The sequence below is a fragment of the Balearica regulorum genome, chromosome 7, assembly GCF_011004875.1.
Source record: "Balearica regulorum gibbericeps isolate bBalReg1 chromosome 7, bBalReg1.pri, whole genome shotgun sequence".
Lineage (NCBI taxonomy): Eukaryota > Metazoa > Chordata > Aves > Gruiformes > Gruidae > Balearica > Balearica regulorum.
This window is the reverse complement of record NC_046190.1, coordinates 37399146-37422251: the sequence shown is the minus strand read 5'-3', so window position 1 is coordinate 37422251 and position 23106 is coordinate 37399146. Positions and strand designations below refer to the sequence as shown.

The window sequence follows — 23106 nt, the reverse complement described above, 5'->3', positions numbered from 1 at the left end:
GCTTGTTAGTGTGCTTGTTTAAAATGAATCTACTGCTTGATTAAAAAACACATCGTACTCGTAAACTGTTTCCCGTGGCTTGCTCACTTGTGAATGCTCGGTTTTGAATGTTTTTGGGGTGTGCTAAATGATCTTAATCTCTTGCTCTGGTTTTAGGAATGGATTTAACATAGGAAAAAAAAATCTTAAGTGGAAGACTTCTGTCTGTTTTAACTGAGCACTTTGAGAATTAGCTTGTGTTCAGATACAAATGGGTGTGAAATGTGAAAGTTGTCCTGAAATTTCATATATAACTAATTTGTGAAGATGCCATGTCTCTAAAAGAGGATGGGAGGCCTGGAAAGGGATTTTTTCCCTACATTTTCTGATCCCATGCTTTACCTTTCTGGCTAGAAGGGACAGTAGAGTATGCTGGAAGGAAGGTAGGATGTGGAAAAGCTCAAGGTCTGTAGATGGTGGTTTTAGGTGTTAGTGAGGACTGACTTTGGGTTTCTCCACCTTGAACTTTGAGGGATCGCAGTAATCTACGTCTTATTTATAAAGTAGGTAGATTTATTTATATTTTTTCCTATTTTTTAGAATATAATTCTGTAGAATATAATGTTTGGTGGGGAATGACCACTCAGAAGGATGCTTTCAGCCTTTCCCAACGTGGGGCGAGCTTCCCACATACTTTGCAGAAAGCCATCAAATGTGCAACTTTTCAGTGAGCCAGAAAAAAATAAATGGGGAGAGTTGTGTATTTTTACTCATTGTTTTAAACTTCTGTCCTCCTAGTGCTGAGAGCCTGAAAATCTTATTGATTGGGTCAGTTATTGTAGCAACTTAGCTGCATCGTTTTTGCCCCTATTAATATCAGTGGGAGAAATTCCCTTTCTTGTTAGCTGCAGGCAGGCTGGGCACCGAGGTGACAGCGTACATTCCCCTTCCCCAGGTTTCCGACAAGTAGATGCTTGTTTAAAATAAATATATAAAAATTTTAACTTTCTTTGCTCAAAGAAAAATGTAAATGAGTACGTGCTTCTTCCTCCCATCCATCTAAACCTTTGTATTTCACAGAGTGGTTAATTTAATGTTATTTTTTTTATTGTTAGTCTATGGACATGGTTTTCAGCTTATGAGGAATCTTTTGAGCTGTTTGCTGACTATGAATTTTAAGTGCAGAAAAGAAACCCATAAAAATTAATAAACTGACCTCTGGAACTTTTTAATGGGATCCTTTGAGTGGGGGAAGTAGGGTGCTACTAGCTAGTTTATAATAAATACTGCTAAAGACAGGCAATCGGAGGAAGGGGCCATAAATCACACGAGCAGGTGAGATGCTGCTGGCAACACTGCAGAAAACTGCTTTGTCCACAAATCCTCCCTTCAATTTAAAGGAAAACCAGACATTGTTTATTTGTCCTTAACATAAGCATCAGTGTAATTTTGCTTCGGATCCATCTTGATGGGAAGGGAAGCAAAAGCAATTTGGTTTTTGGTTGGGTTTTTTTTTCGGTAAATGCTACTTCAGCCTGGTATCCCGTAAGCATAAATAGCAGTTATCTTGCATGAAATGAATGCCATTAGCATGTCATCTGCTGTTAGTGATTTGTCTCTTATTAAATTCCTGATGGTCTCCAGGTGATAAAGGCAGAAGTACTGGGAAGAATTTTATTTGATCAATAGAGCTGAACTTATTTTTCCCTGGAAACTGTATTTTTTTGGTGATCTATATGCTTATTTTTCTCTCTTTCTTGTGGTTTCCGAGCCAGATACGGGTTAAATTTTCATCTAAATTATTAGCTGAACTCATCCCCACTCTGCAGTCACATACAATGGTGAGTTCTCTCAAAATAAGACCTGAGGTGGATGAGAGACGTCAGCTGCAGACAGTGGGTCTGACCCGGCGAGGCTCCATGCTAACTCTTGCTGGGATGTCTACTCAGGCTTCTTAGCGGCGCCCAGTCAAAGCAACAACCCAGTTGCTTCAAAACTCTCTTGCTCTTTGCAAGTCTAACCGTTCAACTTGATGTTATCTTTTGCCTGCTTATTTTATTGTCGGTTAACCAGTTTTCTTTCCTTTATCTTGTATATGATGGGACCTCCGCTAGACAGAGGTAACGGTGGGGGACAGTTGTGTAGCTGGACCCTCGTGTGGTGGTGTTTGTCAGTGGTTTTTCTTAAAACCATTCCTAAATTCAGCCTTGCTTTCACCATGCTTCTGTGCTTGCATGACCTGGTTTCTGTGGAATAACCCCATCCATCCTTTATATTAATTTCATTTTCCTCCATGTGTGCGTGTGCCTCCTCCTGCTATGTTCTTAAAATGGGTCACCAGTGTGGATTTCTTAACAGTTTTATGGATCCTTTTCAGTCTTTGAAGCTTCAGCGGATCAAAGGGACTTGGATTTTAAGCTTAGTAAGGGAGATTAGCTGATAAAACACATTTGCTGTTAAAACAAGGTGTTGAAAAAAGAACTGGAGCAAGAGAGAGAGACCGAGGTTGGTATCGGTCCTGGTCCTCCTAGTGATCTTGCTAAACACGCTCCTGAATTGTGTGCTTACCGTAACTACACAGTTTTGATAACTTTGATCGTACTTTATATTCATGTGAAATAGTTCTTTCTTGGCTACTGCTACAATAGAGTATAACTAAAATGCTATCAGTGAAATGTAAGAATTTCCTTTTTGAATCCTCTATTAAAAAAAAAAATCCGATTTTCATACCACTAATCTCTCAAATTCAGGCAATATTAAGCAAAACGGACATAGCTTTATTTATCTGTATTTCAGTTAGGTTAAACTAACTAATTATTGTTGTGCAATTCCTTACCCCTGATTTGAGGGGGGGAAGCACTGACCTTTGGAGAGCATTTCTGACAGATTTGAAGGCTGGAAAAGGTCCGCTGAATAGGAGTGGAGGTAGTATGGGTGTGTGTTCATGGAATGGCTTGTTGGTGGTAAGGATACAAATAAAGCCTTCCGTGGCTCCATTTAATCGATTGCTTTATTTTCTCTTTTTGGATTGTGGGTCGGATGGATAAATAGAAATTATCCCAGGAGCGAGAGAAGTTTGCCGATGAAGACAGCATATTTTACGCGCTTGGAGAATGTGGACTCATTTCTTTTTCTGACTACATCTTCCTCACGACGGTCCTTTCCAGTAAGTACAGGGTGGGTTTTTTTCTCTGCAATTACTGCTTTTTTATATTTTGAAGGTTTACAAGCCATGAGTTTGCTATTGTTGTCTACATTCATTTCCCTGCAAAGAATTCTTGATTGCTTGAAACTTGAGTTTCAAGTGGATAATTGCTATTACTTCATCTGGTTTAGTCTTAACTTGTAGTGGTTCAGAAAGATAAGCAGATCGATGACTTCTGCAGACCTATTTTAAAATAGGTGGCAAATTTTTTTTGAATGAGTCGTTTGACCTGCTGTTCAAAACTGTAAATGGAGATGTGTTCTTGAGTTGCGTTCATCATGCGATGTTCTTGTTGTTCAGATGAATATTGCTTTCCAGCTCATCAACGGTTACTAGACTGTACAACCTCTCTCCTGCAGCTGTATTTTCCCTTGGGTAAGCTCAGGCTTCTGCATGATGTAATCCAACGAGGAGAGAAGTTACGCTGTTTACATTTCAACAAGTATCATTAGATACCTTCTGTCTTTTCATGCTGCTGCACTTGACTTGCATTAGTGATATTTCTCTTATCTGCTAATCTGTCCGAGCAAAGTCTTCTGCACTTGAAGTGCTGGCACTGAAAAGTTGATTTTGTTGGCAAGAAACAGGGAAACTGAAGCCTTTGGCAGTGTCAAATGGTGTTTCTAGCCTTCCTTCACGGGAAAAGCAAACTCAACCTCATTTGCAGAGCTTCGCTAGCCCCTTGGGAGGTGCTGCATTGCAAACAGGAAAGTCAACAGAAATTTCAGTTATTTTTCAGACCCATTAGAAAATGTAGGGTAATGGGGAATATGCTGCTGTCCAAATGAACTCAAGACATTTCAATTTCAGGCTTTAAAAAAAAGAAAAAGAGAAGACTTGGCCATCTAATCTTGTATCTGTTTCATGATGACCTGATTACAGGAATGAAGAAGGTGGACACTTCCTGATTTAGTCTACACTCCCATTGTTACCTGCTCTATGCTGTTCAGGGAGTCAGCTGAGTAATTTTGTAAAAAGCTGGATGTTTTGTAAAAGCAACAGATGCTTCATTTTTTTTCCCCATGTTCTTGCATGCTGTAACAGGGACAAATGAAAGAGGCAGCTCTTCATTTACTGAACATGGCACTTTGCTTCTCCCCGGTAATAGGTCCTCCAATGTTCAAGGTCTTGTTTCTTGTCAAAGGGACATGATGGGCAACATGACCTTCATGTTGTGAAAACAAACACTGAGAGATAAAGCTAGTTCAATCCAGGGAATTTGTTTTACGATTTCAATCTGCTTTTTTGTTTGAACTGAGCCTCAGAACTGACTCTTAAGACTTTTGCCGTTCCTTTCTTATGTTAGCCTAGCCCGTGCCGAAATTATCTGAGGTATTTTCACTTGTGTAGCAAGGGCTTTTAATCTGAGTCTCTGCAGATGACGACGAACTCACAAACCTGTCGTATCGCATTACTGAATGTGGTTTAGAAAACACTCGTGCCCTTGGCTTTATGTCTGTGCTGGTGGTGAGTGACCCCCTAATTAAGTACACAGGGCACAAAATTAATTTCATGTGCTTCCACAGGCGGCAGCAAGAGAAATTTGTTCTTGCTTTGCTTTAATTTCTTTGTTGTGAGAATAAAAGGGACCATGTTGTGTTAGAGTAGCAGCCAGCATTATTTTGGAGAGCTATGCGGGAGGGACGGGGGTTTTTTTCCTCTGGTTTTTGGGCTTTTAAATGTGTTCGCAGTTACTGGGGAATCAGACTAACAAGAGGAGACAGAATTGAGTGGTGTGTGCTTTGAGGAGTGATGTGAAGGGTGGGCAAGGAAGGAGCTTCCAGAAAGAGGGAGGGGGGAGAAAAAGGTAGGGGGGAGTGTTCCAGGACTTTTAGGCTGATTTTTAGGTATTTTGAGAGTTTGCTGAATGGACATTGAAGATGGAGGAATGCCTCTGGAGCTGCTGTCAAACGGTGATTCCCCAGAAGAAGAGTTTTGGTTTCATTTTGAAAGCATTTGATTTTATAAAAATAAAACTCCCAAACAAACCTTGCCCTGTGGCTAGATAGAACGCTGACTGTTATGCCATGCTGGTTTACTCTCCTACTAGTGAGCATAACCTTGCAGGAATCCAGTAGGTCCTGATTATTTTTTCTCCCTGGGAAATAAATAAAATAGAATGAGGAAAGCATGTCTTAAACCTGACAGTTCAATATTGGTTTTCCCATTGTGGTGTTTAAATAACCCAAACATTAAGCATGTATCCGGACAAGAGAGCTGTAGGTTACATCAAATAGCTAAAAGCCACTAAATATTGAGAAAGGAAGGTGCAGTATTGAGCACTAGGGCAGGATAATCAGAAGGGGAGTCTGAGATTGGCTCTGGGGTGGGAGGCAGGAGGGAGAGATGTTCCTCTGCTGTGCTCAAGTGATGGGAAGACATCAATCGTAGTCTGGTCTGGCTTATCGAACTCAAAACTGATCAATGATAAACAAGAATCCCAACGGGCTTTGTGTGATTGTGCTCCTCAGGAGGGTCGTGCCCAGCAAGTCTGCTGAGATGGCTCCTGCCCATCTGCCAAGCTGTGAGAGTGCTTTCCCAAAGCATTTAATTTAATTTGTCTTTGCAGCTTCAGCTGAAGCTCGCTTCAGTTGTGTTGTCCGAAAGACGGGCTGTGTGGCAGCTGCTGGGGAGGGAAAGGAGGAGAGAGGGCTGGAGGCTTCATCTGTATGTTGCTCGCAGAGAGCTGTTTGCATGTTGCACGGAAAATGGTGTCTGTCACCGTATTTTATTTACAAGTGATATCTCACTGTAGCATTGTCTGTTCTCATCGGTTGCCGCATGAAAATGTGTTGTAAAAACAAATAATAAAATAGCATTTAATTGCTTCAGAAAGTCAGCCTTCTATTAAAGGTAATGAGAACTGAGTGCTCTTGAGGATACCCCATGGTTCTGGTTGCTTCAGCCCTGCTCCCTGTGGTAGAAAGATGAGCAAAATACAGAATAAGCAAAATACTGGTGGGATTTCCCCTGGGTCCTTCAAATGTCATAGGAAAGCAAAGACATCGCTTGCCTAACCAAAGAGATTTTTGCTTTTGGACTTACAGCACAGATGAGGGAAGGAGAGAAAGAGCTTTTCCATCATCGACGATTGCAATTTCGGAGCAAAGGTGGTCCCTTGTCCAGGCACGCTAATGCCTACTTGATTAACAGGTACTGAAGGAAGCTGGGCATTAAAAGAATAAGTTGGTGTTGTTTCCGTAATTGGACTGTCACTGTGTCTGGATTTACGCCTCCTGGAAGAAGGGTTAAATAGCATTGGCTCCAGCCAAAGTAATTACTCCCTTGCCAGGGCTCTTGTAGCAGACCCACAGCTCCTTCTCCCGTGTCCAGCTGGTTCTTTCCAGAGCATGGCATTCTGCCATCCCCGATGGGTGCTGGTCTGCAAGAGGCCTCTTGCTGTCCTGGTTTAACACGGCCCGCAGCTAAAAGAACCACACAGCCGTTCGCTCACTCCCCCTGCAGTCCGATGGGAGAGAGAATTGAAAAGAAAAAGGTAAAACTCGTGGTTCAAGATAGAGACAGTTTAATAGGACAGAGAAGGAAGAGAATAATAATAATGATAAAAGAATGTACAAAACCAGTGATGCGCAGCACAGTTGCACACCACTAAGTGCCATAGGGCTTGTTCCTACAAGAAAAGGAGATACAAGGTTGCTTTGAGTTTATAGAAATATTTCTGTTTGTGGTCCTGTTCATGTTAATTTTATCTTTAAACTTTCAAGACCCTCTGTTTACCTACATGCATATACATGGCTCTGTCCCATCCACACTATATGATGCAGGGATGTCTTCAATACCTTTCTGCCAGCCCAGTCATTGCTGTGGAGGATTTCCAAGATGTGTCTGAGCAGCACAGATATCCTCTCCCAAGGGATGTCCCAACTTCCGAACGTAAGCCTGGTTGCTTCATGTCAGACCAAGGGCTCTGTGGCTCAGCATCCTGCTTCTGCCATGGGCTGGTAGCTGTGCTGAAGGACAGAAGCGGGATGGATTTCTCACAATTGGCAGTTTGGGATCAGATCCCAGGCAGATCCCTTGCGTTTGCATGGTGTGATGGGCTGATTGATCTCCACCAACCTCCTGTATCACAGAGGATAGTGAATTTGCAGCAAGGAAGGTCTACTCGGCATGCAGTGCTTGTTAGCCTGATTGAGAACTTTCAGAAACGTACTCATGCTTATTTCTATAGAATTAGGAAATAGAGTAATTTTGCATCGCTCATAGCACTATCCCAGAACCTGCAGATGTTTGGGGTGTCCTCTTTCTCCAGGGGTTCCAGCTTCTAATGGCCTTTGTCTGGAGCTGCCATTTCCACAGCTTATTTCCAGGTCCTTATTTCAGAGAGACATTTAAGAGGGAATCTTGATTTCTAGCAATGCTCTGAGAGTCATGTGGTAGCTGATGAGAAGTTGTTGAAAGGTATGTCTTGTACTCCAGCCGAGGAGCTGTCATGTTCTCTGAAACATCTGAAACTGAGATGCACGTTTGTTGTTGATATTAAAACCAAAATACAAAATTTGGGATCAAAATTACACAGTCTCTTTAACAAGCAAAATATAAAAGTGAATCAGCAATATTTTTTTTCTTCAATGGATTTATTTTTTTTAATTGATTAAATAGAAGAAAGGTTAAAAGTGGGGTCACCTGGGACATGGTACTCAGGTAGGCCTTGGATCCACATGCCTGGGTTCAGGCATGTGAACCTCCAGTGTAGATTTAGAGTGAGGAGCTCACAAAAACCTCATTTCGCTTGGTCTAGGTTGTTTAGGGCTTTTCTTAGTATTAGTAGTGGTGGTATTTTTACTTTGTGTGATGGCAGGTTCCTTATCGGCCACTTCCTACCCCTTTCCCTGCGTGCGGAGCTGCACCGGTGAGCCGGACGTGATGGTCCAGCCAACATGATCTGGCTCGTGCTGTTAGGAAATAACACCTACCCCAAGCACATGCAGTAACAGAAATAAGGTGTACTTCTACCAGGTATGAAAAGACCTGTTTTCCCCATATTTATTGCAGCTGGGGCTCAGCCATCTATATTCTGTGGATGGTTGCTTCCCTATAAGGCTGTAACTCTGTTCTCAAAAAAATATTACAGGATTTGGAGATGCCTTACATGAAAGTGCATCATTTAGCTCTTACCTATTGCCGGTGCAGTCACTTACAATAAACCAGATACCAGTGCTGGGCTGTTGGCTGCGGTCCTGTAAGTGTGAGCTCATCTATGACCCCAATTCTTTCCTTCAAACAGAAGTGTTCCAATTCCAACATGTACAGGAAAAAATTCTCAGCTAAAATACCTCTGTGCAGAGTCAGAATAATGACCATGCTGATTCATGTAACTTAAGTGTGTGGGGGGAAATAATCTTGATTAATCTTTGGTTGGAGGAGTAAGATAAGCTTTTTTTTAATGTTGTGGCCTGAAAAAAAGGAAAAGAGAAAATACTAATGCTGCAAGGCTTGAAGAGCCATCTCTCTAGATGAAAATCTGTCTCTATCTTAAGAGGACTATGTTCGTTTTGGATTGATTATTAAGATACATGTTTTTTCGGCTTCAGGGTACTATGGCCTTTGTACATATATATTTTTCTTAATTTTCAGATAGATGGGGAAGAAGCCATCACAGGAGATTTAACTCCTAATGACTAATTTTTCTTAAAATAACTCCCCAGCTGAACTCTTGATCTTTCATCCCACACTGGAATTCCTTGGCGAGTTACTAGGCTTCGGGAGGAATATTGAAGTCCTGAGCTGCTTTGTGTTTAAATCCAGAGAAAGAAATTTTCAACCACGTCTGAAGGGAGCAATGCTTATTTTCCAAAAGTGTGTTTGAAATAGTTTTCCTAAAACGCAGTATCTCCACTTGAGGTGGCTGCTTTACAGACACTCAATTTTTGTGACTGTAGCCATGTACTGCATGAGTTGGAACAGGAGTCAGAGGGGAAGATTTGTTGAGAGGTACCTCCAAGTGTGGAGCGTTGAGTTTGGGGGGGAAGAGAAGGTCAGTTGAGTGCAAAAATAATAAAATGTGACCTTTCTCATTAGTGAGCATTTATTCTCTTTCAGAATGCATTGCTTCTGGTGAGAGTAAATGGCAATAAAGAGCAATTGAGTGCTGCAAATTGGTCCATTGAATAATTCAAAATAGTTAAAAATGACATAAGTGGCTTAAAGATGTTGAATCAACCCATCTAATGCCTCAGAGGTTCCCTAGGGCTTTATACTGATGGATCCGGGTGGGTTTTTCCATGTGGTCGGTGGTGCCGCTTGGCATCTGCTTGTCTGGTGGAGGTTTCTCATCTTTGTAACGCTACTGCTTGTGGCTTTTGGTTTTCTTACTGCCTTTCTGGTCCCAAATATTTGGTCTGAACAAGAAAAATGTTAATTGCCCTTTGCACTAACTCCCAGGTGAGTTGAAAAAGCATCTTGGTGTGTAGAGCTGGTGGAGCTATGGACCTACAGAATAATTTCAACCTGATCTTTCTAGATATATTTGCATGTCTCTCAAAGCAGGGAATAGATAATTCATGAATTGGTATTGGTGTGGGCTCCAGTACCGTGTTTTCATTTGTGTTAATGATTTGGAGGAGTCATTAGGAAGTTGTTGTATCCTCCTGAACACCTAAAGACTAGAAGTAAAGCTAGAAAAGAAGCTGCGGCTGCTTTGACCAGTTCCTGACTCGTTGCCCAAGGGAAATTAGTTGCAATGAAAAAAATCTTCATTCTGAATAATGTCAGAAAGGATAGGGAGGAGAAAACTCACAAAATCAGCTGGAAATGCAGCTCAGCACTTGAGGAAATCCAGAAGTGGTTTTCCCTTGTAAAGACAGGCATTGCGCGGTCTTAAAAGCAAAGAGTCCTTTAAATGGTTTTGATAACCTTTGCAGGAGGAATATTGTGTTCATTTTGAGGCATCTTAATTAAGGAGGCAGCGGGGAAATTTTGAGAAGCTGCAGTTGAGAACAATAAAATTGAGGGGCAGAATAAAAGTGTGGGGGGGGAAGGCTAAGTTTAGCTAGACAAACCAGTATCTGCTGCTTTTATGGTCTGCAAGTTTCTGAAAGATGTAAGTACAAGAGGAAGAAGAGAAACGGAGGTTGTACAGGCTGATGTAACCATGAGTAATGGAGGAGGATGGACAAGGGGGGGTTTAGCTGCCATCAGAATGCCTCTTCCCCACTAAATCCTGGTCAGAAACATCACACCCAAGAGGAGAGGAAGAAATAATCTATCTCACTTGGGACCAATAAATTCAGGCTGCGCGGAGATCAGAGGCATACATCTTAATGAACGTTTCTTCCGGAGCGGGATGAGCTAATTGTCTTCGGTGCCCTCTGGTTTCCTTGGCTCAGATTCACGTTTGTTGGATTTAAGTGTCGTTACAAGTAATTGCAGTTAGATATGCAGATCAGAGGAAAAAACAGGCTGTGTCACTTATGAGCTAAAGGAATGAAGTAATTAAATTTGCCAATTTAAGGACACTTTCCTTCCCTGTCCTTAGAAAATACTGACCCTGCAGATTTTTGATGCTGAACTGTTCATTTTAATTTTGCAAGTGACATTCCTCTGGGGCTTTGATAAACTGCTCTTAAAACTGTATTTAGAGAAGGGAGAGGAAGGAAATGGCCTTTGCAAGGGGTAAGTACCTTGCTTTCTCTGTGCAGCCTGTCTGCACGAGTGGGACGTGGTATTTTATTTTTCCTTAGAGAAAAGGGGAAAAAAAAAAAACCCCAAGCTCACACCAATTTTTAACAAGGGATAACAAATTTTCCAATCTCAGAATAGACATCGTCATACCCTGGCAGGAAAAATGGAGGAAGAAAGATGAGATGTGTAAATTGCTTTTTCTAGCATCTTGTAATAAGATTAGAGCTTTGCATAGTCCTCTACTCCCTCATAGAGGAAACAACTCTTTTGGCAGATTTTTGGGGGCTCATAAGGAGAAATTGCGTCCAGACCTTCACACAGTACATGCAACCAAAGTGAATAAAATTGGACATGCTATTTGCATGTTAGGAGGGTAGCTGGAAGGTGCTTAATATTGCCGCTCTCAAAGAAATGGGGAATCAATCACCAGAAATGACGGATGGATACAGAGGAGGCTTTTTGCAGAAATACCTTTAATTAGGTACAATCATTGAAGAGACGACGAAGTTGGTGTTGAGGATGACCGGTCCTGTATGAGAGATGGTGGGCAAAGATCTCCCCATCCCAGCAGGCAGGAGAGAAGCTGGGTGGAGGCATCGCTTCTGCTGCAGGGCTGTGTGTGAAATAACCCACCGCGTGCTGCTGGAGATTGCCACGGCTATAGGAGACATCGCTTATGCGCATGGTGTTTGGAATTTAAAGCCCGAATAATTGGCATGAGGAAATTAGAAATCCAGAGATGATAACGGCAGGACTGCGCGTGCTGTATATATCAAGTGACTAGTGACAGGTTGTTCCTGCTGTCGGGTTTAATGTTGTTATACATTGTTTAAGGCACAAAGTGATTGGAAGAAGTGATCTCATTAACGTGTTTGCTGAATCTTTCAGTGATAAAGTGCTGCAGCACTTACTATAGCAAGGGGAAAACACAATGTAAAAGTCTCCTGACCCTAAATTGAAGCTGTAACTAATGTACAAAATCCAGTTCAGTTAATTCCATATTAATTTCTTTTTCTCTGAGTGATTCCTCTTTGCTCTCCCCATCTGGGAGATGCCTTAACGCAGAACACTGGTTGCAGAAACTCATTACTTTTTGAGCATCCGCAAGAAATATTAAAAGTGCATTAGAATAGATGAGGTTAAAAGGGGGATTAGCCTCACCAGTGATCTGTATCCTGCTGCCACATTTGGGTGGGGAAGAGCCATCTTCAGAACAAAAGAAGGGGCTAAGTTTTAATTTAATTTGACAGCCTAAGCACTAGTTATAGCCTAGAAGATTCCTTAGAAATCCCAGCAAACCCCCAAATTCCTGTAGAAGGTATGTATTTGAAAGTAGCAGCACAAGATAAATTCCCATATATTAGCTAAATTTGGAAAAAAAATTGTGGCACTATGTTATAGCTTTAAATGGTGATGGGTGACAGAGCCCAAAATGGAAATGTACTGAAATTCTTTGGTGGGATGCAGGGGAAAAAGCGTGGTTTTGCTGTGATGGGTGGCTGTGAAGTGATGCTTTTGCAGAGTTCTGGTTAAATAAACCATGACAACATAGACTAAATGCAATAAAAAATGAGGTACCATACCATCTTGGGTGTGTCCCAGCTGGTGAGCTCCAGCTCGTATGTTATCTCAGTGTCATAACTGGACTGAGACAGTCTGTAATGATTTGTTTAAATTTGCACAGTGAGGCAAGAGCTGAATCTGAACGAGAATTACCCAAAGTCCAGGTCTGCTACAGGGTCACTTTCTGTTGATTGTCATTAGAAATATCAGATGGTGTCTTGTTTTCCTGCTTTTTCTATCTGTAAATGGAATAAATTTTGTTCAAGAAACATCTCCTCTACGCAATCTCTTTGTTGAGACCTTTGGTAATAGGAGAACCGTGAAGCTCCTAGCTAGAGGTTCCCAAAAGCTGCATTTTCTTCTTAAAATTGCAAGAATTTTCAAAAATTTGCTTTTGGATAGAGTTACTCTGAACTTGTGCCTTTTTCTACTGAGCTTTTGTATCTTTGTTAACCAGTCTTTTTTTTTTTTATTGTGTGTTTTATTTTTTTATGTAGCTCCCCAGAGGAATTTCGAAATCGCCTTTAAGATGTTTGATCTGAATGGTGACGGCGAGGTGGACATGGAAGAGTTTGAGCAGGTAAGTTGAACATCAGGTTGACTTCTTAATGCCACAGCATCTTAGTCATAAGTGCAGTGCTCCTCTACGACGTTACTGTGATTTATATTTCTGGTGACTGCTGGTTTGTGTCTTTTTCTTCTCTACTGTGTTCCCTCACTGCCTGCTTTTTCTTCTAATTGTTTATTGGGTATTTCAAGACATTTTTCATTTAACCAGGACAACTATAAGTATAAACTCAGATTTCCTGTGACTTTGTCTCCATGGTATCTTTACAAGATGTCACCTCCAAAGTAGATAAAGAATTTGTTTTCACTGTACTGGTGTCATAGAATTTTGATCCTATTTTCTTCCACAGCTTTTATTGCATTCCTTAATTTTGCTTGTCTTTGGAGAACAACCAAGTCGAGTCTGCTTCAAAGGAGAATTTAGCTGTTTATTTCAATGTAATGTAAAAATGTGTATGTGGAGAGTGTATTTTCATTAGTTTTTTTCCCCTACTTCTTACAAGGTTTCATCAGCAGGGAGTTTAATGCAGGTTTTTACTGAGCGTAGCCTGCACGTCTGGTACTGGTGAGGTCCTCCTATAAGCTGTGTTTTGTGACTGTGTTAGTGAGGATAGATTGAAGACTCGAGCTGTCAGTGCGGAAGAGGTCTCACCTCCCCAGGCAGAAGTGTTTGGTTTTCTTGCCTCCGTAGAAAACAGACTTAAGGCTTTGGAAACTCATAAACATCCTGAAGTCGCTGTTGGATGAGGAGTCATCGCCTCTGTTCTCAAAGAACAAGGTAGAGGAGATAACACAGCTAAGCTACCTCATATTCATGTGGCCGCTGGCATTTCTTCTGTCACCCCACATCCCTTGGGGCTTTACGTTTGATGGGCGAGCAGAAGCTACTGCTTCTGGGCAAAGGAAGCGAGACTCTGTGGTCAAAAAAAAAAAAAAAAAATAACCTGCCCTTGTGGGGGTGTTTTTGTTGTTCTGTTGGTTTTTTTTTTATGCCGGAGGACATACGTGTTCGGAGATGGTGAAAAGCTGTATGCTGATATCCAAGGACAAAGCAGGCCTGAATAATCTAGCTACAAATTTTTACTTATTAGCTGATGGAGTGATTAGTTAACTTCAGAATAGTCTGTAAGAGGTCATGCTTGGGGCACTGGCTATAAATGGGAAGAACTAGTGGCAAAGCAGATCTGTTAAATTAATTCCCTCCCCCATTTCCAATCTTTTGCTGTCGTCCTTCTTAATGACATCATAGCCGCAGGTACTAAATTATTATGAGTGTGCCCCAGAGCTGGGTAATATATCTGGTTAACTGTACGTTTTTAGATGCAAACTTTGGACTATGAGGAGAATGGAGTATGCTTATCTCCAATATGATATCCCTTCACCTGACAGCTTGTAATGTAAACCCAGGAGTTTGTTCATTTTCCTCAGAGTGCAAGTTTGAATAACACAGCTTCGTCCAGGTTATTGTGCTGTTTGGCACTGCCTCCCTACAAACTACTGATTTAGCTGTGAAAAATTCTGAGTTTCCTGTTTTCCCAAGTGAAAAATACTGCTCTTGCTTCTATTTGCATAGTACATAAATATAGCACTCCGCTGCAGCCATATGATAATCTTTAACAATTCAAAAGGTGTTTTACAGTAGTTACTAATGTTCTAGAGTGAATTCAATTACAAGGATAAATGAATTTAAGAAAAATGGAGAATGGTTAACTGCTACTAAAAATGGAATGATGCCAAGGTACTAATGCAGGTGTCGTGTTTGGCTTTTTTATTAGACAGGTAAAGTAAGAAAGTATGTTTCTTGCGGATGAATATTTCGGAAGCACTGTGAAGATGAAAATACAAAATCAAATTAAATTATTTCAAATCATCTGGTAGGCAAAGGGAAGTTATATGTGCGTTAAGTCATATAAAAATCCTTAGGAAGAGGGATGTATTTTTGTTAAGCTTGTTACCTGTGTCGCTGCCTCTATATAAAGGAATAAAATTCCTGGTTAGCATCAGAATACCTTGGTGAAGACTGATCTTCCAGAGCTTTCAAGTCAGAGGATGAAGGAGCTGTTTTGGAAAGCGAGAAGCAGCTTATAACAGTTTCGCAGGTATCGCTGGCACGGATTTGCTGCATTTTGCAAACAGAATTGAAGCAAACACAGAGCTTCAGTGGGAGGCACATACGTAACATTATACATATATATCACACACACAATTTCTATGATAAATACCCTTTTTCAGTCATTATGGAAATGCCTCAGAGCATGAAGGATGGCAGGATTTGCAGGTCTGTCCCATAAATATCTTATCTGGTAGGGGCAGCTGGAACTGGCCCTGCAGCAGAGGATTATGCTGCTAGAGGTGGCAGCAGTTTAAAAGAGCAACGTTGTTTTGGGGAGAATGGGTAGAAAAAGGAAAAGAAAAAGGTCATCACAGAAGCATCGTTGTGTCTCTGCTGGCTGTGAGCACATGGGAATGAATGTCATACTCCTCTTTCACACGTCATCTTTGGAGACAGCCAACAGCAGGTTCCTTTTCTCATTAATGTCTGAAAAACCTGAAGAGTATTCATCAAGAAAGAAAATTACTTCCAGTAATTTAGCTAATATGCGAATAAGTCAGAGGCTTTAACTACCTAATAAGAAAATATTGAATTTCTTCAGGCCTCACTAAAGAGCCTCAGATTTTTTTTTTCCAGTTGATGCATATGCTTAGTGCATAGCGCTGAATAGTTCGGTGCCTGCATCAGTATCATCCTCAACTTCTCATCCTTCAGCATGTAAATTGTTAGTTTACTCTTCTATTTTTAATTAAAAAGTTGGATGAAAAGTAGTAAACTCACAGGCAGTGTTACCCGTGATTTCTCTTCCAACCATTAACTATTTTCATTGATTTTTTTCTTTTTTTTTTCCCCTTGTCTGGTGCAAAAGATGAAACAGGTCATAAACACTTAGGCTGAAACACGTACAAAAGACGATGAAGCATCTCTGTGCTTCACATCCTCGTACGATCGATGAGCTGTGGGGGAGGACAGCACTGGCTGGGCTGGAGAGCAACTTCTTGGAGTGGTTGCCTGCATTTCTGCGTATTAGGACTATCCAAAATAAGGACCAGCCAAAATTATTTTGGCTCCAGTGCCCACAGATGGATTTTCAAACTGTCGGACACTTGATATAGATGAGGAGAGAAGAGGAGAGGGTGTAGGATGCTGTATAAATAACACCCGGGAAAAGATGCTCTATTGAGCAGTCTACAGTGTGGTAAACATTTGCTTCTGCAGAAAATGGGGCAATTTTCCAGGCTGGTTGTAAACTGCATTGCTTCAGACAGTTTATAAATATTTGTCTCCAAAATGTGCATGCAGAGCTCGCAATTAAAATGGAGCACAAAGCAAAATAAGGAGTTGCTATTTACAGTGCAAAAATCCTTCCTCACGTCACAGTGCATATTTCAAAGAAAAAAAACCCCAAAACCTTTTTTATGTGGGTTTTTGGGTTGGTTTTTTTTTTTCCCCTCTGACTTGACTTGTTTTTTTTCTGTAGTGAAAGAATAGCTACTAGTCTGTGGCTCGGAGGCAGCCTTTCAAGCAAGGTGAGCCCAGCAGTGATACGCAGCATTCTCCTCTGGAGCATCCCCGTTGCGGTTGTTCCAGCGCTCGCTCTCTTGTTAGGAAAAAAATTGAACACACCATATCCCACGATAACGAGGTTCTGGTGTCTTTTTGACAGCTGGAGCTCTTGGCAGCTGTTTGCCTTCCTCCCTTCCAACTTTTGTCGGCAGGAGGAAGAGACTGAAGGCAAAGCAGCGGTGTTTGCTGGAGCTTCGGGAAGCCTGTGGTCTCGAGGCTGAGTGCTGGGCAGCATGTTGCGTGGCTTTTTTCTCCCTTCCTTTCTCACACTCATCCTCAATATGAATCCTCCCGTAGCATCCACTCGAGCGGTGCCTCCAAGAAGGTACAGGGCGCTGCTGAGAGCTCAAGGAAGGAGGAGGATGCTGTTTGCCTGCCTGGTTTGTTTGTTAAAAACCTTGAGGTATTGCTGTTATAATGTGTGCTTTCACACTTGGCTGTCTCTGTGCAAATATCCCGCTCTGCTGGTAACTCAGCTACTTCCGCATCGCTTGTTATTCTGCTGGCGTTGCCGCTGGGGTTGTATTTGGGCTGATGCAGCCTGCGGAACTTTTGGAGAGCCCTTTGCTCTGGCTGGGTCAGCCTCTGCCTGCAGCTCAGCTTGCCCCATAGCCCCAGGGATGGAGGAGCTTCAGAGAGCAGCAGGCAGCAAGGAGGGGGTACCCTTGGGTAGAAACCCCCTGGTTTTGTGCCCAAGTTTTCTTCCCTGGCGGCTGCCTTGGCTTTCCCTCCTCTTGTGACTTTGCTGGGAACAAGCTGCTCTCTGCCAACCGGGCGTAGGATCAGTGCTAAAATGCTCATCTGCAAACTGGGTGAATTGTTTCTTAAAACTGGTTTTAAGCATTTTATACTGCTCTTTAGAGAGGACTGAAAAAAACCCAAAGCCTAAGTTCAGCCAAATTTTTGGATTGTCATATCTTTTGAGAATTATTTCAGGAAGAAGGCCAAGCCTGGAGTTCTTGTACAGTTACTTGGTTAGCATAAGTCCCAGTGGTGGTTTTGGTATTAATGTCCTCCCTCTTATTTTTAGGTCCAGAGCATCATTCGCTCCCAAACCAGCATGGGCATGCGCCACAGAGACCGGTCTACGACGGGGAACACCCTGAAAACTGGCTTCAACTCTGCGTTGACAACGTACTTCTTTGGGGCGGATCTGAAGGGGAAGCTGACCATCTCCCACTTCCTCGACTTCCAGCGCAAACTGCAGCACGATATTCTGAAGCTCGAGGTTTGGATTAATTTTTTTACATGTGGTGGAGAGGGCAGTGCGGTGTGGACAGTGCTGCATGATGTGGTTTCTGGAGGAAAGAGCAAGAGGACAGGAGGGGTTTGGAGGGAATTACTACAGCAGCTAGGAGGTCCTGGATGCGTGTCCCTCCATGTGGTGCTTGCCATGCCAACGCCTTGGCGCTGCCGATGGAGATGATCATGAGATCCTACAGGAAAAAGACAAAAGAGGTTGTGAGGATTCTGTCACTACCTTCCCAAGGAAGATTTGTCTTGTTCCTAGTGAGCAAGCTCACTGAAGGACCAGGGTTTGTAACCATCCCAAAACTCTTCATCTCTGCTTTTGTCTCCACCTTCTAGTTTGCTTCACTATTCCGAATATTTTGGCTGTGTAAGTGTTCAAGCCTTGTGTGAATCCTGTTAAATAGGTGGTCTCTGGTATGTGACCTCTGTTATTCACTCCTGGGTTAACGTGCACTATAAGAAACATCCATGTATTCTGAGACTCTTAACCTTCAACTGAATTGGAGGTCTCCTCCTTTGCATTACTAGGAGTTAAGCAGCTCCTGATCTCCCTCCTCCTAGTCACATAGCTGGAATTTAAGCGTGAAGCTTCAACATTTGGTTCTTTTGACTAAAGCAGGTACAAGAATAGCAACGGGGGACTCCTTGGTCTGTGTCTCGGCTCCCAAGTGAAGCTGACTCAAAAACGGTGCCCTTCTCTGGAGCAGGCTCAAGGGTTTGACCTGGCTTGAGCAAAGCCAGGCTTTTATTTGCATCAGAAATTAGGATTTTGTGTACAAGAAAATCCCCCCCAACCATAACCTGTTAAGACGACAGTATTCGGAGTTCACCGTCACTTCTGTCTAATATTTGAATGTGTGTGTGATCCAGCTAATGAACAGCTTTTTGTTCAGCTGCTGTTAAGTCAGTTGCTGCAAACTTTATTCCCTTTTTTATTTGGAGTTTTACAAATCTAAGTAAGAAACTGACCCAAGGACTAATTTTTTTTTTTATGAAGGTAGTTGTCCAGTTCACTGACTTCATTGAATTGGTCATTAAAGCGAGTGGTGTGGCCCTGCGTTTCCAGGGGGAATAGGCTGATTGAAGAAAATGTTCTTCTTGGACCGGAAAGTGGTGTTTCCTCAGTGCCTCTACCAATTGAAAATTAATGAAATTCTTTTTAAGGTTAAGAAACATAAGCTGAAACACAAAGGGAGGAGAAACAGAGATTATTCTCTCCTCGTTTACCATCCTGCTCCGGTCTCCCACTGCCACGTTCGCTCCAGGGCTGGGCAGTTAGCGGGCAGTGAAGTGTTATCTCTGATTCTGCTGGAGTCCTGTGCTCCCTCCACGGGTCCCCACTTAAGAAGGAATTTTGAGTTTCATGGTACTTGTTCTTCTTTTCATCCTGCAACACTTCAGTATTAATTTAGTTTTTGGCGATTTCAGTCAATTTTGTGTCTTCCTGGTGAATGTTAGTTGCCTTTCTAACAAGTTACTAATTGGGGACAATAAGAGATATTTGTGTCTTGGTAAGTTAATGAATATCCTAAATGCATCGTTAGTGAATTCCTGACAGCACCCTTGTGCACAGTACCATGCTGTGCTTAGCATTACTGATACTGAAAAATTGACCTATGCAACAGTAACTGTTCTGTTCTGCCAAACTTATTTTTTTCCTGAGTACCTGATTTTTCTGTTCATAGTTCTCATCGATTTAGGCAATACAGGCCTATTTCTGTCCTCAGCGTTACGTAACGTGGCCTCTCTCCCCTTCTGCTTTTACCTCTTTTGACATCATCTCCCACCTTTTCTCCTTGCTTCACATTTGATGTCTTTGTTCACGGTTGAATGGCTTTTCTCACAAGCATCTAGTGGGTTTGTGTTGCTCCTTTTCTCGGGAGCTCTCTAATGAACTCGGCCACTTAAAAAAACCGTGGTAGTTAAAAGAAGGGACATCCCTCAAGTATTTACCTTGACCTGTGCAAATCAGAAGAGTGTGAGAAGTGACACGAGGAAATACCATACTACAGAGATTCAGGTAAATCACGTAGGTGATTTTTTAACGGCTTCCCTTGTTTTATGTGTCCATTTGGGTAACGAGCCTGTGAGCACAGTGGTCCTTCGTCAGCCTCATGCTCGACTGCCCATGTAGATTGTCTCTGGATCCTTCTCTTCGCATTGTTAGTATTACCAGTGGACAAGAAGGAGCGGAAAAGAGCTGGTGGCAGATCTGCCGCGGGCTCAGCTGAACTTCTGTATGCTTGTCTACTCATCCTTTGCTGGCTTAGCAAAATTAGTATGTGGTCGGAAGCTGAGATGTTAATTTGAAAAACAGTTTTTGTTCCTGTTTGGTATCTGAACTCCAGAAAAGGCTTTGGAGAAATGCACCATGAGCAGGTCTGAAGAATATCTGCTGGGGCTGGTGCAGGCCCTGAGGGACATAGTACCTCTGTTCTCAAACTGGGATGGTTGCTTTCTCTCTTCCAAAAGAAATCTAATTTAAGTAAGGCCTTTTTTTAAAAACTGTTTTCCCTTTGGCTCAGGATCCAGGCATATCTGCAGTTAATGCACTTGAAAGCCGTTTTCTTCTGCTGACTTTGAAGCTGGAACAATAGTTTCTGACCATCTGAACCCACTTTCCCCTTACTGATATTAGTTCATTTTTTTTCTTACCAAAATATTCATGCATATTTCTTGTTAAGATCAAGCAGAAACTTTCTCAGAGGAATTAGATCAGGCAAAGCCCTGAACATTTCCATGTTCCTTATGGCTGAAGTGCTGACAGCGTGTTTAAGTAGCCTGACTTTTTCTTCCTTTTTGCTTATTTTTTTGGATGAAAGTACATTTTCCATCATTTTATGGAAACTCAGCAATCAGCTCAGTTGCAGGAAGAGAATGAGAAAAGTAACACAGCCAGAGGGAGAGGAGAAGCTTTTAACAGCTTATTACAACTTTTTGTGGTTTGGCTACTTTGAGGAAGCCGTGGCCACCTTCTTGCGTTGTGGGGTGGCCTAGCTTAGCTAAGGGAACCAACCCACTGATAGGGGCAAGCTCCTGGCAAAGTCCTCACGGTTTTCTTACTGCATTCACGCTGCCTGGCATTAGCGCCTATGGAAAGACTTCCTTTCTTCTTGTCACTTAGTGCGACAAACAGTGACAAGGACAGACTCTACAGCTATAATGTGTCCTGTTAGGACAGGCGGAATTTGGCTCAAACGGTGTTGTTTTTTTTTTTTTTTCTTTTTGAGTGAAAGTACTCTGTGAGGTAGAAAGATAGATAGAACTTGACATCATCGTTTATGCTATTTCTGCTTGTTAGTCTGTCCTAGATATTCCCACGTCCTTGGTGGACCAAGAGGATTCACAGCCAGCCCATGGGTCTTTTCCAGCCTAAATTTTTCTATGATTCTCTAAGTGCATGTAGAAAAGATGTGTTAGCCCTTTGTTCTCCACATCTGTCGCCTCTGAAAGGCAACCCAAAACCTGCTAATAGCAGCGATTTAATCTCCATACTTAGTCTTGTTTAATTTCCCCAGGCCTTTCTGCCAGCAGTGGGATACGTGCCTATGGCGTAAGACCTTTGGAAAGAAATTTTTTTCCCAAATTGCCTGCAGTTAGATTTCTATAGCACATTGTTTCCCTGACAGTTACGCACGGAGGGCATTTGTTCTCAGCTGAATTGGTGAAGCAGGTACTAATCCAGCCCTATGCCTCGTAGGTGTGGGGCTGTCTTCCTGGCAGGAGACGATACGTGGAGAGGCAAGGTTGTGCTGTTGCATGGCTTTGAGCAACTCCACGTCTCAGTCTGGTGTGAACTAGGGTCTATGCTTCGAGGTGGTGGGATGCACCTTTCTGTGAAGGAGATTTCCAGATAGGCTGAGGAGTCAACTCCTCATGCAGATTTGTATCCTTATGTTTAAACATAGGGGTCTTTGCTTACCCAAGGATCAAGGATGCCCCCGTAGCAGTCCCTCCCAAGCGAAAGATCTTCTCAAGCACAGGAGCAAAGAGAAGTAAAATGGGATGCTGTGGCAAAGGGACCACACGTCACTGCTGCCATCCAGAAAATGACTTCTTTTATGTGTCTCTTCTGTGACAGATGACAGGAGAAAGAGTAACTTCTTTACCCTGGAAACTCTTGTTTCCGTGACGAATTCCAATAAGATTGCTGCTTGGGTTGTTTTTTATGAAGAAGGGGTGATTGATGGTGTCGCGCAATTCCATCTACACATATCTCGTTTATAAGTCCCGTATCCTTTTGCATCTCAACCCTGTCTTAACTAATATTCTGATTCCAGAATTGCTTCACAATCTGGTTTGGGATAGTAACTTGATAAGTGCCTTTCTGTTCTGAGTCCCGCTGCTGGGGTAGCTGGTATTTGAGTAATCCTGTACCAAGTATTAAAAACTACTATGGTGTTACCAGGTTACTCAAGATTATTTGCGTTCTGCCTTGGTTTTATATGGACTTGCAGACTGATACAGATTTTCACCGATTTGTTAACACAGGCAATACAGCAACTGCCGGCCTGACCACCATGGGAACAACGACAGGGGATGTAGCGTTTTCCCTTTTTTTTTTCCTTATGAATTCCTCCTTCTCTGTGTCCTGTAATGGATTTTTTGTAAACTTAAATAGTTTTGTCAGTTCTATATCTAGTTCCGAGGTGTTTGTCACTGTGGCATCTCTGATGTGCGAACATATCGAGGAACAGTTTGAGTCACCTGGGATGTGCCAGTGAGGCTGCAGTATGAGGTATTGAAAGATACGCTTTGAAACCATTCCGTATGCCATGGGGAAGGAGGGAAGGATGGGGGCTGATCATTAAATACAGAAAGCCTAAAATGCGCCTTATGGGTCCTTTCTTTGTCCCAGAGCACGAGCGATTCAATGGGAAGGAGAGCGAGGTCAGGATGCAGCACTGGGAGAACCCAGGCTCGGTAACGTGTACTGCACGGCTTGAGAGCTCCGGCCCTGGGGAGCACAAATGCTGTAGCTGGGTTGTGAGCGGTGGGAGAGAGGTATGTCCAAGCTCCAGCGGTGGTAAAGGGCAAACGATGGCTGCTGTGAGAGGGAATAGGTAAAGCACAGAATTAGAACAGGGAGAGGAATATTAATAAGCTGAAAATACAATTAAAAAGCAGCTGCTTTTTGGACAACCAAAGAAAAAGTCAGAGCAGCTTTGGCTTTTACGTTTCTGTTCTGGTGTGTTGCCTAGGAGCAGCTTCTCTGCTAAGACAACAGACCAAATGTGCACACATGGACTGCCTGTGCAGCCGCAGGATGGATGCTAGG

At 42.4% G+C, this 23106-nt stretch overlaps 1 protein-coding gene across 6 annotated transcripts in view; it reads left to right on the top strand.

The window, feature by feature from the left end:
- Positions 1-23106, top strand: part of MICU1 (mitochondrial calcium uptake 1) — a 104051-nt gene that overhangs the window by 53236 nt on the left and 27709 nt on the right. For 3 of the 6 annotated variants that reach the window (XM_075758984.1, XM_075758979.1, XM_075758980.1), the window contains 4 exons: positions 1755-1820; positions 3031-3145; positions 12889-12971; positions 17608-17805. In XM_075758984.1, coding sequence (XP_075615099.1) covers positions 1755-1820; positions 3031-3145; positions 12889-12971; positions 17608-17805 — 462 coding nt within the window. The remainder of the gene's footprint in view (positions 1-1754; positions 1821-3030; positions 3146-12888; positions 12972-17607; positions 17806-23106) is intronic. The other 3 variants (XM_075758985.1, XM_075758981.1, XM_075758982.1) reach the window with 1 other exon arrangement.